Genomic DNA, 17819 nt, shown 5'->3' on the forward strand with positions numbered 1-17819 from the left:
CCCGCCCCACTTAGGACTAAAGATATTGTCCACCACTACCTTCCAGAGAGGTCTCCGCATTAGAAGTCGTTCAGGGAAGCAAAGGGTGTCATACCCCAGTGAACTCAGGCACCCGGGCTTCCATTCTGCTCTTCACTTCTTCTGAAAGCCACAATTTTCCAGAAAGCCACCATCCTCCAGGAAGTCCCTGGGTGAGGCCAACAGGGAAGCACTTAGCTACTCACTGTGAGTTTGGAGGCTCTCCAATACCTGGAGGCACCTAGGAAGAAAGGGCTGGCAGTCTGCTTGCGAACAATCTTCCACTGAACACCCTGTAATGCACACCTCTTCTCTGACACACCGAGGCACCTGAGTGAGAATGAAGAGCACCTGGTTTGGTTGTATTATCACCTGCAGGATGGGATTCCCACCACTGATGACTGGCCTCTAGGGACCCGGCGTAAGTAGCCGGGACCAGCTTGGCCAAGGTTGGCTTTGCTCATTCCTGATGTGGCTCAGACCTAGGGCACAGCCTCGTGGCCTAGAGAGTTACATGTTGGGCTGCTAACCTCAAGGTTGGCAGTTTGAAACCACCAGCCGCTCGGAGGCAGAAAGACAAGGCTTTCTACTCCTGTGAAGAGTTGCAGTCGTGGACACCCACAGGGGCCATTCTACTCTGCCCTAGAGGGGCACTGTGATTCAGAACTGACTTCACAGCAGGGACTTTTGACCAGAAGCAGCCAGACACCAAGAGGCATGTCTGCCCATCTTAGGAGCCAATGCTCTGCCTTGTGTCTTGTCAAACATGACCCACGCTCCAAGGTGCTGGGGCCCCACCATGGAGGGTGGCATCAGGCCTGGCTCTCATATCATCCTTAATTGAAGGCGTTCGTCCCAGCAAGCGCAGAGCAGAGCCACACTCTGGCTGTGCCCACACTGTGCCCTGGATGAGGGTGACCAGAGGACACCTTTGGGGGCGGGAAGGGGTTGTGAAAGTGGAAGATGATTTGTTGTTTTCCCACATCACGTGGCTATCCCATCGGACCCCTGGCTGGTCACATGATTTCATCTGTAGCGTCCCCCGCCCTTTGTCCCATGTTTCCTGTTTAGACCACGCAGGCCGGTGAGCCCTGGGGGCCACCGTGAAGCTCCAGGGCTGAGTGAATGAGTCCAAAGCACGGCCCCTGCAGCCCCCAGCCCGAAGCCCTGCTGGCTAGGCAGGTGCTTCAAACACCGGCTAGCTCTCAGCCACTCAGAGTGAACAGTGCCCCCTGGATCTGAAGTCAGGGCTGAGATCAAACCCAATCTGTGTGACTCCATACTCCTCCCTTCGAGGTCGAATTGCCCCCGTAGACCAGACTAACTTAGCTCTGCTCTTAACTGCCATCAAGGCTACCATGACTCAGAGTGACCCCATGCCAGTCCTGTGCCAACCCGTGATCAGTTGTGGATAGGACTACAGCGAACCCTCGCCACTTCGCGCTTCGACTTCCGCGGCTTCACTCTATCGCGGTTTTTGTGTAACAGCGCATGCTCTGTCATTACTGCCACTGATTGGCTCATACTGTACACGCTTGATGCCATAAGTAACATAATAAATAATAAATGATAATTGTAACGTCCAAAATGTTTTACTGTATTTTCCCTTTTTCGTTTAATAAATTGGGTAATACGAGTGTAATGGTGACTAAAGGGTGTTTTTTCAAGTCCTCTATGCTCTAACTACAAAAATACTTGATTTACAAATAAGGAATCCTACTTCGCGGAATTTCATTTATCACGGTAGGGTCTAGAACCGATTAACCGCGATAAACGAGGGTTCACTGTATTGTCAACCATAGAGTTTTCATTGGCTGATTTTTGGAAGCAGGTCACCAGGCCTTTCTTCCTAGCCTGTCTTAGTCCCCACTGAAACCTGTTCAGTTTCACGGCAAGTCTCCAGGGACAGACAGTGGTGTTTGCACGTGACAGACATTGTCCAGGAATCAAACCTGGGTCTCCTATGTGAAAGGCAAGAATCCTACCACAGAACCACTGCTCCTACATCTAGCTTTGGCTAAGAGACTATCTAGAGAGCCCACTTTCTGCCTACATCCTCCCTGTTCACTCTGCCTGTGCCGTGCCCCTGCCTCAGCCCCTCCTTGACTCCCACTGCTCAATCATCCACGTCCCGGCACCTTGGCACGAGCTCTAGGCCTCCTCACTGCTCCCAAGGGTCCCTTCTGCTTACCCACCCGGTGTTCTGGGACATGCAGGGCAGCTCTCCGCCTTCCTCGTCACAGGCTGCGTGCCCTGGCTGCTGGCTCCCCTGTGCCCTGGTGCCGAGGTCCTTCTGTGAGTGCGCACCCATGTGTCTTCAATCCCTGCTCTCTCTCTCTCTTGCAGCAATGGATGGTGTACCGTTTATGATCTCAGAGAAGTTTTCTTGCATTCCAGAAAGTGTAAGTTGAAGCATGTTGCCCTACCCGCCGCCACCCCAACCCCTTTCCTCGTGACCCCCCGCCCCCCACCCCCCCACCCCCCGCGAGCCTGGCCCACCTCCACCTTCCAGTGACTGCGAGAGGGTGCGGGAGTGGGTGCGGGTGGTGTGGGCATCGTCAGCTAGCGCGGCACCTCCTAGGGGCTTGAGAAGGGAGAGAGAAACTGAGGGACTGCTGGGAGAAGAGAGAGACAGACTAACAGACAAGCCCCGACCTGGCTGAGCGCCTTGATTTCAGACCTGAAGGTGCATCGGCCTGAACCCCACGGGTTTTCAGTGGCCTCCCTCTCTCTGGCTTTTATTTCCCGGTGGCAGTATGCAGCAGACCCAAGCCTGCCTTGGCTCCTGGTGCTGTTGCTGCATTCCTGCGAAGGCAGCATGCAGGTGCGGGACACCCCGTAGCTGGGGCTCAGCGCAGCCCCAGCTAGCTGTCTGTGGCACGGGTGCCCGGAGGGTGGAGCAGAGGGTGCCCGCCCCACACAATGCTGAGGAGCTATGCATGGTGATGTGGGGGAGGGGAGAACCTGCGGGGGGGGCCTGCTCTCCGGGGGCACTGCGCCAGCACGGCAGCGGCCCCCTCCCTCGGCCCTCCAGCCCCAGGCCACGCTGGGTCAGCACACTTGCTCCTGGATTTCATCCTCCTGAGAAGTTTGGGCCTCGTCCGTGTTGTTCTCGGAGCCCGCGGAAAAGGCACCCGGCTCGCGATTTGACCTGCTCTGTAGTTGCCATTTCCATGAACTATAATGGGCCTCCTCTGAACCCTCTGGCAAGCAGCTTAATCTTGAAAAATGCTTGTGACGCGACACGCGGAGCGTGAGTAACTTCAGCTGGCTTCCCTGGCCGCGTTGCCATGGCGACGCTGGCGCCTCTCCCGCCCGCTCTCCTCTCGGTGTCCTGCGTCCCAGTTCCAATCGGGAAAGTTTAGTGGGGTCGTTAGAGCCTAATGACACAACAGCTGGGCCTCTGCTGGATCCCGGGCAGCGCGGCCGAGCGGGCAGGCGGCCGCTGAGCTCCCGCCACTCGGCCTGGCAGCGCGGAGAGAGCCAACCTCTTTGGTGGCTGCTGGCAGGGCAGCTCCAGGAGCTTGGGTCTGATTCGTGGCCCCGTCCCAAGATTGCTCTTGCGGACTGACGGACCGACGCGCGGCTGCCGGGAGCTGCCGACTCAGCAAGCGCCCTTGGCGCGTGCCAGCCCAGCGCAGCCCCTCGCTCGCTCCTCCAACAGCCGGGCGCGCATGGATCGCTCGCCCACGCTGCCATCTAGCCGGGGAGGAGATCGTGAGGTGGCCGAAGCTGAGCCTGATGGCAAAGCCTGGATCCTGCAAGTACCCTCCGGCCGAGTTCAGCCTGGCCCTCTAGCCCTGCGTTGTCTCCGGCGGCAGCTCCCCGCCACCACGGCCCTGGGGTTCTGTCGGAAACCCGTTCATCCCACCCAGGCCACCGTGCAGACTGCAAGAGGCCGTGACCCCCCAGGCAGTAGGCCCCGTGCCCCTGACACGCGTACGATTCAGCACATCTCCTCTGGGCCCGCAGCGAGTGCTCCTTGTGTTTGATGAGTGTATTTTTTCCACACATAACATGCATAACAGGCAGAGGGTAAGAACGCTTCAGGGAGTTGTGCGATTTGCAAAGAGCGTGTCACACATGCACTGTCTGCTTACAAATACTCAGATCTATTGGAAAGCCAGCATTTTCTTACGAAAGGGCCCCCATCTTCATGAAATTATAGAGTCACCCATTAAAATGCAGTGTGATCTTTTTTTTTTCCCCGGCCACCATCGAGTTCTGAAGTGATCATTTAGGAGCAGCTATATCATTCACTCTGCATTTTCAAAGATTTGGAATTCTCCCAACTGCTTCCTGGATAAGCGGCGGAAGCCTCTCCAGTCTGGCTGCCTGGGATGCCCAAGCCTCCTTGCCCATTCCAGACCATGGTGAGGGGCGGGCCCTTGCAGCTGCAGCGAGAACAGGCGAACCCTGCAGCTGTCTCACTGGCTGTTGCGTCCCAGGGTGTCGTAGTCAAAGGACTGCACAGTGCCCTCAGCCCAGAAGACTCTGACCAGAGGCAGCAGTCATGTTTTCTGGAAGTGTGTTCTCTGTTCTAACCACGTGGCAACACACCCTCACTGATGATTAGAAAGAGAGGAGTCCCTGAGTGGTGCCAGTGGCTAGACTGCTAGCCAAAAGGTTGGGGTTTGAACCCACCTAGAGGTCCCCTTGGAAGAGAGACCTGGCATGCTGCTTCTCCATGGCCTCAGCCTCAGCTGCCCCGTGGAGCACAGCACCACACACACACACACACACACACACACACAACCCATCAAGTCGATACTGACTTTTAGTGACCCTATAGGACAGGGTAGAACTGCCTCTGTGGTTTCCAAGACCGTCACTCTTCATGGGGGTAGAAAGCCTCTTCATTCTCCCACAGGGAAGCTGGTGGTTTCAAACTGCTGGCCTTGTGGCTCACAGCCCAATTCATAATCCACTCCACCACCTGGGCTCCAACCCATGGGGGTCGACTCCCTCACAATACCCAGAGCAGCCAAACAATTAGAGTCACACCTCCGTGTTTCCATATTTCTTCATGTTCTGTCCAAAAGGGGTGACAACTGCACTAGACACCCCACCTTCCCTGGGGCGGGGTGAGACCTCGTGGTGATGCCCACAGGAGCCTTTCCCAGCCATTGAAGAAGGTGCCTTGTTCTGTTTGCAGATGCAGCCCTTTGACCTCTTGGGAATCACCATCAAATCTCTGGCAGAAATTGAAAAAGAGGTACGTAAGCTACCCAGAGCCGGGATGCTCCCCCCACGGCCTCCCCCTGCTTGCTCACCCGGCGGGCCATGCCAGCCCCACTAGGGATCGGTCCTGAAGTAAGCAGGACCTACCAGCAGGGGCGCCCTTCTGCAAGAACAACGATTTCACTCGCTGTCCTTCAGAGAAAGCAGCTCAGTACATTTAGTTATTTGACTCGGATCAGTCTGTCACCTCCTGGCCTTCTCTAAGCCACCGGGTTTTAAGTGACAGAAGAAGCAACCCTGCATCATTCCATATAAATATCTCCACTTGGTCGAGGGGAGAGCAGGTTGGTGGGCAGGGAGTCAACAACAACAAGCTCCTCCTCCTCCTCCTCCTCCTCCTTCCCCTCCTCCTCCTGTTGTAATATTTGCCACCAGGAAGAGTTTCTTGCGACTGTCCACACTCCCACAGGCAGACAGGAAGGCCAGGGCACAGGCAGTTGTACTTGTTAAGCGAGGTCCCATTGGGCAGCCCGGTTTGAAATCGTTTGGATGTTTTCCTAATAAAAACAGAGAGAGAGAGAGCTCCAGAAGAGAGAGTGGCGATAATGGCCTCCAACGGGAGGTCAGCAGGGTCACCATTTCCCCTCCTCGCAGGGCGGCATTAGCGCTGCGTCTCTCTACATGTATAGGAGGTCGTTAGGCAGCCACGTGCCTGCAGCCGCCTCTCCTCTGAGAGGCACATTTGTCTCAAAGATGGAAATGGTGGAACCATTTCAATATTCTCAGTTCCTCTGGGTTTTCTCTTGTGTACCCAGCTCGAAGAAGCGGGTTGCATGATTGAAAGATGGCTGAAATCAAGGAAAATTGAATCAATGTAGTACAACAAATTTTCAAGCCTGTCATGGCAAAAACAGGACAAAAAAGTCCCCCCTTTGTCTTTGGTTTTCTGTAAATCAAAACAATGAACCTGATTGTCATATAGAGATTTTCTTTTTCTTTTTTTGGCAATTTAGAGGGGAAATAGCTGGGCTGCTTTGCCAGAAACCATACCTGTGCAGAGATGCCCTGTCTCCCTCACTCCAAAGCAGGGGAGCCGCGGGAGGCCCAGAGGGCGTGGGCTGGAGGGAGCTGCCTGCTTGTGAGCACCGCCCTGGCCAGGGGGCGGGCTGGGTGGGAGCTTGTGGGTCTTCATGGAAGTCTATGGAGGGTTCCCTGCTCTGGCTGCAGGGGACAAAACAAAGACAGACCCCGGAACCCGTTGAAGATGGAAAAAACTCATAGGGACGGATGTCTGTCCCAACTAACCCCACCATGGCCTAGGGGTAAGTCACACCCCGTCTCTGTTTAAAAGAGGGGCAAGAGGGGACCCTCTCTCCTGTGTCGTGAGGAACCCTGTGGTGTCGTGGTTTTGCGTGGGGCTGCAGCCACTCTGTGTAAGCAAGATGAAAGCGTTCCCGTCGCGGAACCTCACGGAGGCGGTTCTGCTGTGCCCTCCAGGGCGCCGGGGGTCAGGCCGGACTCGATGGCAGTGAGCCTGCGTTTCTCTGTGTAATGAACATATGTGTACAGTGCCGGCAGACAGCGTGGGCTGCGTCACCAGTGGTTGGGTGTTGCTAGGTGATGTGAGGGTAGCCTTGAATAGCAAGCTCCTGCTGTCCTCCCTGCGCCTCCGCTGACTTCCCTGTAGACTGTGAAAGCGGCACCTCTGTGGGGCTCAGGGGTTCAGTCTGGGCTGACCAAGGTGGAACCACTCCCCACCTTTCATAGACAGGAAGGAAGGTTCTGAGAGGTGAAGTAACTTGCCCAAGATAAGACGCAGACCCAGCTGTGCTGTGCTTCAAACTCCCTCCACTCTGACTGGAAGCCCGCGGCCTCCTAGCCCTCTAGTAGCGCGTCTGGAGACAGGGTGACCTGACGTCCTCCTCCACGAAGCCTTCAGGTTCCTGGGATGGTGGAAAGTGCGTAATTAAGGGTTCCAGTGTAGGTCCAGTGCCCGTGGTAAGAATGACCATAAGCCGATCTAAGGAGTAAAATCTGACCCCAATAGATCCACTCCTCACTTGCTGGCACCGGTAGGTTCTAAAGACCAGTTCAGAGCCCTGTACTCACTGCCATGTCAGCTTTCTGAGACTAACTCTGTGCAGGAACAGACAGCCTCATCTTTCTCCCCAGGAGTGGCTGGTAGGTTTGAACCAATGACCTTGGGGTTAGCTGCCTGATTCCTCACCCACAGTTGCCACCAGGATTCCAAAAAGAGTCCCTGTATTTATGCAGAAGTTGGCATGATGCAAAAACAGAGGTGGGGGTTGTTTTTAGGCCATCCATTTGTCCAAATTCCTATGCACACTGCACATATCTTATTTTGAAGTAAAAAAACAAATGGGGCAATAACACCTGGCGGGCCGGATAAATGTCCTCAGCGGGCTGTATGTGGCCCGCGGGCCGTAGTTTGAGGACCCCTGGTCTGATGCCTTTATATGGGCAATAAAATATAAGTAAACATCTTGCTAGTATTGTCTGCTTTCAGCCAAGATCCGTCTGACACCAGCATGTCCTCTCCTGAAACTGCCTTGAATTCCTGGCAGCTCTCTGTCTAGGTACAGCTGCAACCTTGTGCAAGATTTGACTTGCATGTGATAGTGGTGATGTTGTTCGATAATTTCCCATTATGTTGAGTGCCTCTTTCTTTGGAATGAGCACACGAATGGATCCCTTCCCATCGGTGGGCCAAGGACGAGTGAGCACTCCCAGTGCTCCCTCGATTTGTTGAAAACACTTCCACGTGTACTCTGTTCGTTTCTGGAGCCTTGCTTCTTGCCGATGCTCTCAGTCCAACTTGGGCCTCTTCCTTCAGGACCATCAGTTCTTGATCATCTGCTACATTCTGAGATGCTTGAAGGTTGACCATTCCGTCTGGGTCCAGTGACTCGGTGTGTTCCTTCCATCTTCTTTGGATGCTTCCTATGTGATCCAATATTTGGCTGGTAGAATCCTTCAAAGATGCAACGCATGCCTTAGAATCTGTCTTCAGTTCCCTCAGCTAGAGGAACACCCAGCATATTCTTCCCTTGGGGGTTCCAACTCCAAGTCGTTGCACATTTCACGATAATGTTTTACTTTGTCCAATTAAGCTGCCCTTTCAGATTTTCTGTTCAACTGTTTTACTTCAATTCACCCAGTCATTTTAGCTCCTCTACACTCCAGAGCAAGTGAAATAAGGGTAATAATAAAACATATTCATCGCACAGGATTTATGGGAGTTGAACTGTAGGTGGCTTAGGACGGTACCTACGGCGGTTACTGCTCAGCTAGTGTTACGTGCCGTGATGATTGCTCTCCTCTTCGTCCACGAGTAGGGGAGTGTGAATCAGGGTGAATCCTCCCCATTTTAGCACCTCAGGCTGCCCAGTCATTGATGTCTGGGTAACACCACCATTGTGGACACAATTTAGCTTTGTTTTGTGTTTTTGGTGATGGGTTTAAAAGCACATCTGTGTTCTTTCTTGAAGGAAAATAAAGAAAATGGGGAGAAATAAAGAGCAATTGCATGCTTCAGAAAGGGTGTTTCTTAGCTATTTGGTGCTGCTATAACAGAAATACCACAGGTCGGCAACTTTAGCAAACAAATGCGTTGTCTCACATGTCGGGAGACTAGAAGCTTGAATTCAGGGAGTCAGCTGGGGGGAGGAGGGGCCGGAGACGTTCTCTGTGTCGGTGCCAGAAGAAGGTCCTTGTCTCTGAACTTCCACTCAGGGGTGATCTTGACGTGCCTTGACATCACTCCCGCATTTCTGCTTCCCTCCCTTGCTTACTTAACCTCGTTTCTATCTCAAGAAGAAATGACCCTACACACCAAACCCAACTCACCGCCACGGAGTCACTGCCGAGTCATAGTGCCCCCTGCGGGTTTCTGCGACTGCCACTGTTCAGGGGAGTAGAAAGCCTCGTCTCCCTCCCACAGAGCTGCTGGCGGTTTCGAACTGCTGACCGCAAGGATTGCAGCCAAGCGCAGTCTTGTCTTATTCACATAACAAGGATAACTCATTCCCAAATGGGATTTATAACCACAGCTGTAGAGGCTGGGATTGACAACACAAATGGTGGGGAGGGGACATGATTCGTTCCATAATCTTCTATCTTTGGGTTGGTTAGAGGTAAACCGAGAAAATGGAGTACACATAACTTATTTAGGAAGGAGACCTTGTAGAAGACAAAAAAAAGTTCATCATATCCTTACCACATGCAAAACTTACCTCCCCATCACATCATCTCAAAAGTTGTAAGTCTCCTCCAAGTCCCAAATCGAATCTTCTGAATCTTGTAAATCAAATATAGGTGAGACGCAAGGCACCTTCACCCTGGGGCAACGTTCCTCATTGCCCACGAGCCTGTGAAAGCTAGAACAGGGGCCATCTGTCTCCAGAGTGCAGGGCCGCAGCATCGCCACCACCGATGGGAGACCCTGGATATCAAGAAGGGGTCATGGGTCCCAAGCCAGTCCAAAACCCAGCAGAACAAAGCACATTAGCTCCTGCCTGAGGCTTGGAAACACTCCTCGGTTCTCTGGGACCATCTAGACAATGGCCCACCCTCCAGACTGCGTGTTGGCCACACACACTGGCTTCTGGATGGAGGGCCCTCAGCCCTGAGCGTCAGTTGCCTCCCTCTGTTGGCACACCTCTGGGGTGACAGCTCTGCTCCTTTTGCTTTAGGCCGCCCCGTCCTCTTCATCCCTCTGAGTGGCCACCTCACCCCTTTGGCCTCTGGGCATGGCAGCCCCACTCCCTCAGCTTGGGGCCTGGTCCCATCCCCAACACAGCTAATGGCAGCCCGGACTACACTGAGCTGGTGTAGAGCCAGCTCTGAAAAACTGGGGGGCTGTGACCCCGTCCTTTAAAACCAAGAAGGCCCTCCTTCCTGTGCCCCTACTAACCGTTCTGTTGATTCCCAGACTTTGGCGGGGATGGTCCTTTTTTTTCCCTGGAGGACAACAGATGTAGCTCCTGTGGCCTGTCTCCTGCCTGAAGATTCCAAGAGTCCGACAGTTTTGCCCCTTCCATCTGAGCTGACGGGTGTTTTGCTGTGGTGGTCGGTTAGATGCTCGCTTTAACCAGTCATGACCTTGGTGAAAATCCTGGGACAGGTGTCCTTCATCTGTACAAGAGAGGTTTCCCAAAATGTAACTGTTGTTTAATGTGTGCACAGGTAGTATTTAAAGCCACGTCGTTCCTCTTGCAGTGACTGTAGGCAGCAGCCAGGGGAACCACAGGGCCCCTGCAGGGTCTTGCCCAGAACCCCTACAGCCAAACAGTCAAGCTTACTGTTTCTCAAACAGCTCTGCATAATTTAGACACGTACTTTGTCCTGCACAGGAAACCCCACCCTCTCTCTATTGCCGAGTCACATGGTCTTCATTTCCCATTAAGCCTCACCAGAAGAATATTGAATGCCCACATTTCTATCAGCATTCTATTTCTAAGGCCTCATCAGAATCACACTTGCCATCCTTCATTCTATCAATAGACTCGACAATCTAGGCTTTTACTGATAACCCACTGCCACTGATGCAACGCCGGCTCACAGGAACCCTATAGGACAGAGCGGAACTGCTCCACAGCGTCTGAGACTATAAATCTTTATGTTCCCGTGGAGCAGTTGGTGACTTTGAACCATCAACCTCGAGCTTAGCATCCAACACTTACCCCACTGCACCACCAGGGTTCCTATCACTATTGGGTACTTTAGAACTCTTCCAGCCTGTGTTGTTGATCCTCGGTGCCACGGAGTCTGCTCCGACTCCTAGCGACCCCATGTTCAAGAGAACAAAGCACTGCACCATCCTCACAATTGTCCTATGCCGGGGCCCATTGCCCTGCCCACGTGTCAATCCATCTTGGTGAGGGCCTTCCTCAGTCTTGTTGCGCCTCCACGTGATCAAGCCTGATGTCCTCCTCCAGGAACTAGTGTCTCCTACCAGTAAGTCCAAAGTATGTAAGACAAAAGGCCTGCCACCCTTGCCTCTAAGGAGCATCCACTTCCAGGACAGAGTCATGGGTCCATTTATTTTCAGTATTCTTCTGCAGCCCCACAGCTCAAATGTGTCGCTTCTTCGTCAGTCTTCCTGATTCAGTGTCTGACGTTCACACGCAGATGAGGCCGTTGGAAATACCGTGGCTCGAGGTGTCGAAGGGATCAGGTACAAGGCATCATCAGAACAAAAAATCTTACCATAGTGAATGATGGGGAGTGCGGAGTGGAGACCCAAAGCCATTAGTAGGCCACTAGAGATCCCCTTGCAGAGGGGTCTCGGGGAGGAGATGAGCCAGTCAGGGTGCCATGTAACAACGATGAGAAACACAACTTTCCTCTAGTTCCTAAATGTTTCCTCCCCGCTCCCACTACCATGACTCGAATTCTATCTTGCAAGTCAGGCTAGACCAGAGATGTACACTGTTACAGATAGGAACTGAAATTCCAGGGAATCCAGGGCGGATGAGCCCTACAGGACCAGTGGTATGAGTGGCAAAACGGGGAGGGTAAAGGGAGAGTGGGTAGGAAAGAGGGAACCGATTACAAGGAACTATATGTGACCTCCTCCCTGGGGGACAGACAACCGAAAAGTGGGTGAAGGGAGACGTCGGACAGGGCAAGATATGACAAAATACCAATTTATAAACTATCAAGGGCTCATGAGGGTGGGGGGAGCGGGGAGGGAGGGGAAAAATGAGGACCTAATGTCGGGGGTTTGAGTGGAGAGAGAATGTTTTGAGAATGATGTACAAATGCGCTTTACACAATTGAAGTGTGTATGGATTGCGATAGCAGTTGTATGAGCCCCTAATAAAATGTTTTTTAAAAAAAAGATATTAAAGAAATTTAAAAAAAGAAATACCGTGGCCCAGGTGCACCTTAGTCCTCAAAGTAACACCCTTGCTTTTCAATACTTCCAAGAGGTCTCATGCAGGAGATTTACCTAATGCAATATGGCTTTTGATCTCTCGACTGCTGCTTCCATGAGCATTGATTGGACCTCAAAGCAAGACCAAATCCTTGTGGACTGGAACCTTTTCTCCATGTATCACTACCCTTGCCCAATTCCAAAACCACTTCCATGTTTTAACTATCTATTCAAGAAACACCCCACTCCTTGTAACAAACTCTTAGTTATCTAGTACTGTTATCACAGAAATACCGCAAACGGGTGAGTTTAACAGACAGAAGTTTATTTTCTTACAGTTTAGGAAGTGAGAAAAGCGAATTCAGGGTGTTGGCTCTCGGGAAGGTTTTTGCCTGTGTAAGCTCTGGAGAAGAGTCCTCGTGTCTTTGAGCTTCTGCTCTGGGCTAATCTTCGGGTGGATTGGCATCTCCCCTTCCCCATCATTACTTCATCCCCTTGCTTTCTAAATCTTTTTTTTTTTTTAATCTCAGAAGAAATTGGCTCAAAATTCACCCTATACGAACCCTTTTATTCACATAGCAAAGACAGCCCATTCCCAAATGAGATTATAACCACAGGCATAGTGCCCCAGGATTGACAACACACATTTTGGGGTGAAACAAACTCAATCTATAACAGAGCGCAGACCCATAACAAACATGAACTCAGGAAAGTTACGCAATCCTTCCTTGGGGGTTTCAAAGTCACTTACACCGGTCATTTGAACGTGTTGGATGGTGGCTGGTGCCTTCTTGCTTGTGTGCCAGGGAGTGGGTGCCTCTTTCTGGGACAGTGGCAGAGGACTCTCCTCATAAACGAGCCTGAAAGCTGTTCTTTTGAGCCATGCACTTGGGTTGCTTGCTGGCAGTGGAGAGCGGAGGGGCACCTTGTCATGCTGTGGCCCACTGGTCTTTGCTCTCGGGATCCAGTGCTGAGCCCTTGGGCAGGTCAAGTGGCCCTTTGGTCAGGATGGCTATAGCTTTTCTTCACAAGTTCATTCACAAGTCCCATTGCCACTTGGTGAAACAGGAAGGACATCCTTGTGCTTGGAGAGGGCACTGAGGACCAAGAGATCTTGGCTAGGCCATGTGCTTTGTTCACGGTGAACTCTTGTATTTCACACCATTGCGCCCAAACCAAAAGAGTATATTGAAGGAAACCACAGACAGGCCTTTGAGTTTGGGGGGCTCTTCAGTTTCTTTACCCCTTTTCCCTCCTGAGCCCCTCCCTGGGTCTGGCCTGGACACCTGAGCATGTAGAGAGGGCCTGCCCCTCTGGGGAGACTGCGTGGCGTGGGCCAAGGGTGCTCTCCCTTCTCCGGGTGCTGCCCCATCCTCAAAGGAAACCTGGCCGGGAAGTTGAGTGACCTGCCGGAATCCCACAGCAGAAATCAAGCCACCCACTTGGGGTGCCCCAGAGCTAAAAGGGACGGGTGCCCGTGGCCTGGCAGAAACTGCAGCAGGGATTAAATGGCCCCAGCTTTGAAAGGAGGTAGAAGGTCTACTTTGCCATTGCTCGTCCTTCATGGCTTTTCTCCAGCGTCAACTTAACCCACCCTGCCGCAAGGGCATTTCTGAATTTAAGTCAGTGTCCCACTGCCGCCAGATAGTCTCAGGGACCGGTTTCCCCTCCCCGTGCCCCACAGGATGAACCCCATGACCCTGTCGAGTTGAGCGGGTGGTTAGAGAGCAGAAGAGCCTAAAATAAATGCAAGTCGCCAAAGGGAGAAAGGGCAGCTGCCCATGGTCTCCCTAAACAGCGAGGACCCGAAGTGGACCCACGCATGCCCAAGCCCAGGCAGTGCCCAGCGCTGAGGAGCAGAGAGAGAGAGAGACAAGGGTCACAGGATACTTCTCGTCCTCCCCCCAAATCCTAATGTGCTCAGAAGGAAGTGTGACTCTCAGCCCCAGTAGCCAGAGCCACCTGAATGCGGCACGCGGGGCAGGGCACACATACCAGAGGTTAGTGACCGGGCACATACAGGGACATCTGTGGACCGTGTCAATGCCAGCGGTGACTTGGTTCAGTGGAGAGAGGACAGGCTTTGAGCGGGATCCCTGGGGCAGGGAATGAAGTCAGCCACTTCCCCCGTTTGGATCCTGGGGGCGTTCCTGAGCTTCCCTCCCCACTGCAGGCTCCTCCTGTGAGCTGCTCCCCGCATCTAAACCCCGCCCGCACCACTTCCCTGTGGGAGCAGCTGGTTGCCCGCAAGACCCTGGTCACAGTGCTGCAGCTGCTGCGAGAGGAGCAGGGGGCCTCACAGTTGCTGGGTGTGTTCCCCGGGGGTGAGGTTTCAGCAACACATCTAGGAAAGGGCACATTTTAAGGTCAAAGTCAGTACGTGTGCCACGGAGCAGATGAAACAAAGACGCAGTCATTGGAGAAGCAAACCCCTTACACCCCAAAACCGTCCAGAGGTTCGGTTTGTTGAAAAAGAACAGACTGTGATTCGTAAAGAGACCGAAGCTTCCATGCTTGTCACTCCCTGGTGCCCGGCGGGAGTCGCAGCCTCTGTGCTGACCCCTGTCTGCCAGTGCCCATTGTCCTCCCACAACCTGGGTTCCCCACCCCCACCACCCCTGCCCCTGGGCCTTTGCCATCTGAGGAAGAAAAAGCAAATTGTCCCCTCATCTCCCCAGGAGGCGAGGAGGGAACATAGAAGGGGGCTGGCCAGAGGGGCAGGGAGGGCAACGTTTCCTGGGCCGGTCCCCTGCCAGCTCCCATCCCCATCGTCCCCATGAGTCTGGACAGCAATGAGATGGCTCTGCAGCAGGGAAGCAAGTGGACCTGCTAGGGCTGCGTCCCCAAGAAGCCTGCATTGTCCTCCCGCTGCCTGAACAAAAGCCACTCTCCGCTCCGGAGCTGGGGAACAGTCCTTCCGGAGCCCGGAGCCCGTGATGAAGCATCTTCTCTCGGAGTGAGAAGATGGGCATATAAATATTCTCCATCTCTGCCACTCTTTATTTCCCTTGTAAGCACTCGCCCCATTTCTCCAACTGATGGATTCCCCCTCACAAGCCAGGGTGGGAGTTCCAGGCTTCTGCAATAATCCCCGAGCCTCGGTCCCTTTTCCTGGGGGCCTGTCTGCCCTCTCTCCCCACCCACTACCCCACCCTACCCTGTGGCCCATCCACCCCCAGCCTCCCACCTCACCAACCCTTGTCTCAAGGAATAATGGGCTGAGCACGGCAGCCTCGATTACAGACTGCATGCTGCATGCATGACCACCTCTAAGCCCTTGCAGAACCAGAGTGAGGAAGTGGCAGCAGGTGGGTGAGGAATCCCACGGGCCTTCCAGCATCGCCTGCTGCCCCTTCACCCTTCCCTGCAGTGGGTGCCACAGCCCAAACGCGGCACACAGAAGCATGCATTCACTCCCCACACTTACAAGCCAGCCTCCATTTTCATGGCTTTAAAGCTGAAAGACGAGGGAGAGTCTAATTAGTAAGGGACGGTCTGATATTAATCACTCCCTTAAAATTGACAAGGGAGGCAGTTCATTTAACCACTTAATTGCTACAGGTTTTTATGGGCTGCTGTGAGCAGACATATTTAATGAAGAAGTTATAAATCTGAGGGAGCTTAAAATTTTAATTTTATACCTAAATATTTTCCTTGTTCTCGTGTTTGTAGTCAATTCTCTCGAGTGTAGTCACGTGGGATGTTCCTTAAATGAACATATTTGCTAACTGGCGTGATTTCAGTTTTTAAAACATTGGTTCCAGCAATTAGGCTTTTTTTTTCAGTTCCCAAATGACTAGAGAAATTCGTCTTGATTATAATTGCTCTTAGCCACGCATATCTAATTTGTGTCTTTTTAAGTGTTAATTAGTAAACAGTTTGAGCTGACATCTTTATGTGTTCGTGTGTTGAAAAATGGGGCTCGCCGCTTATTCAGCGTGGGGCCGATTCTAGTCGCACCGACGGCATGACACGGAGGTGAAATTAATGAAAAACGCATTTGGCAGTGTGAGGTGAAGAGAGATTTTAGACACAACTTTTGAGCATCCGCTTCAGAGGTCTCCTTCAAATCTGGGAGCTTAGGGTGGGTTGGGGACTTAGATACTAAAGGAGGGGGGGAGGGGAGTGCAAAAGAATTTTGTTTCCATAATGAAATGGCAGACTCCCAATTTTATAAAAGCAGGAATGTTCATCTCCCAGCACAATTGTTCATTCTCTCCACTTTCTGCAGAGTTCATTGTGCTTATGAATGTGCAGAGCGTTTGGCGGAGGGAAGATGTTGCAGCAGCACGTGTGGTCCCTTCGCTCCATCTAGTGGTCATGTCTCAAACTGCACCAGGATAAGAAGCTTTCTGGGAGCCCCAGTTGACCAGGGTTCGTTCTCTCTATCAAGAGGGAGCCTTGGGTGGTGTGGTGGTTCTGTGCTGGGCTGCCAATTGGAAGCTCAGCAGCTCAAAACCACCAGCTGCTCCACAGGAGAAAGATGAGGCTTTCTATTCCCTCGAAGGGCTGTGGTCTCAGGTGCTATGATGCAGACACACCCGCCGAAGCAGTGGCAGTCCCTTCTACAAAGACGTACCATCTGAACCCTGAGGGGCACCTCTCTGCCCTACCGGGTCACTATGAGTCTGAAATGACTCCAGGACAGCGGATTGGGCTGGGCTCTGGATCTCTCTGCCTTACAAGGTTCAACATTTTCATCATCCAGAACCCGTTTACTGCCCTTATTTTCACAGTCAAGAAGCTGGTGTTTGGGGGGTGGGCGCTTATAACAATTATGAAAAAAATAAAAATTAAAAATAGACGTTCACCTGGGCTGTCGGGCTTTTCTATATTGTTCAAAGACGCGGGGCTGCCGGCTGTAATTTTACTGCGATGTCACACCGAGTCTAGAGCCTCTCAGCCTGAAACAAAGAAAGCGAAGGAATTCATCGGGAAGGGGTCTTTCTGAGAAGCCACAGACAATGGCATCGTTTGAAATAAGGAGGATCTCCCGGAGACGCCCACCCCCCAGACTCCAGGAGTCTGACCGCAGGTCAGGAGCGCTGCGCTGTACCGAGGACAAGATGAGCGATCGCCCGTACGCCGTGCGGGATTTGGGCGCCGTTTATCATCATAAGCAGTGACGCTGCCAATTGGGATTGATTTCTTTTTTAATATTTCATGTTTTCCCCCGGAGTACAAAGGTTGCCTGTGTCTCTGAAAATGCAAAGGGTGGGGAAACATGCGAAGTAAAAGGTAGACGTCTCCCCCAGCCCCACTCCGCAGATAGAACTCCCCCACGCACACGCCCCCACGCAGGCGGGGCTCTCTAACTCCACACTCACTGCGCCGCTGGCCTCAGACTGATCTCCCACGTTCCTTTTAATAGCGCCATGTTGTTCTCTTCTACGATCATGCCGTCATTGATTTAACTGAGACACTCCCGGCCGCCTCGGAAGTTGTTTCCAATTATTCCTTACTCTACCACGGCAAGAAATGCCCTTGCACGTGCTCTTGCCTGTCTCTTTCTCCAGAGCATCTATCAACAGTTTGCCTCCCCAGAAGCTTGTGCCCCTTAAACTCCCACCAGTGGTGTGGGTCAGAGCCTGCTCTCCACATCCTCGCTCTAGCTAACAGTGCTAGTATTTTTACTCTTTGTTTGATGAGTCAGCCTTAGTTTTTCACGTTGGCATTTTTTCTTTCTTTTTGGGGGGGTATTTTTTTAATCGTTTTATTAGGG

General features: G+C 52.6%; 1 protein-coding gene across 4 annotated transcripts in view; it reads left to right on the forward strand.

Moving 5' to 3' along the window:
- The window catches only part of MVB12B (multivesicular body subunit 12B), a 191378-nt gene that overhangs the window by 153402 nt on the left and 20157 nt on the right, over positions 1–17819 (forward strand). For all 4 annotated transcript variants that reach the window (XM_004713305.4, XM_045288598.1, XM_045288597.1 and 1 more), the window contains 2 exons: positions 2365–2420; positions 5174–5233. In XM_004713305.4, the coding sequence (XP_004713362.1) occupies positions 2365–2420; positions 5174–5233 (116 nt within the window). The remainder of the gene's footprint in view (positions 1–2364; positions 2421–5173; positions 5234–17819) is intronic.

This window comes from Echinops telfairi, unplaced genomic scaffold (genome assembly GCF_000313985.2).
Source record: "Echinops telfairi isolate 266 unplaced genomic scaffold, ASM31398v2 ScPeMD7_22;HRSCAF=79, whole genome shotgun sequence".
NCBI classification, from domain to species: Eukaryota; Metazoa; Chordata; class Mammalia; order Afrosoricida; family Tenrecidae; genus Echinops; species Echinops telfairi.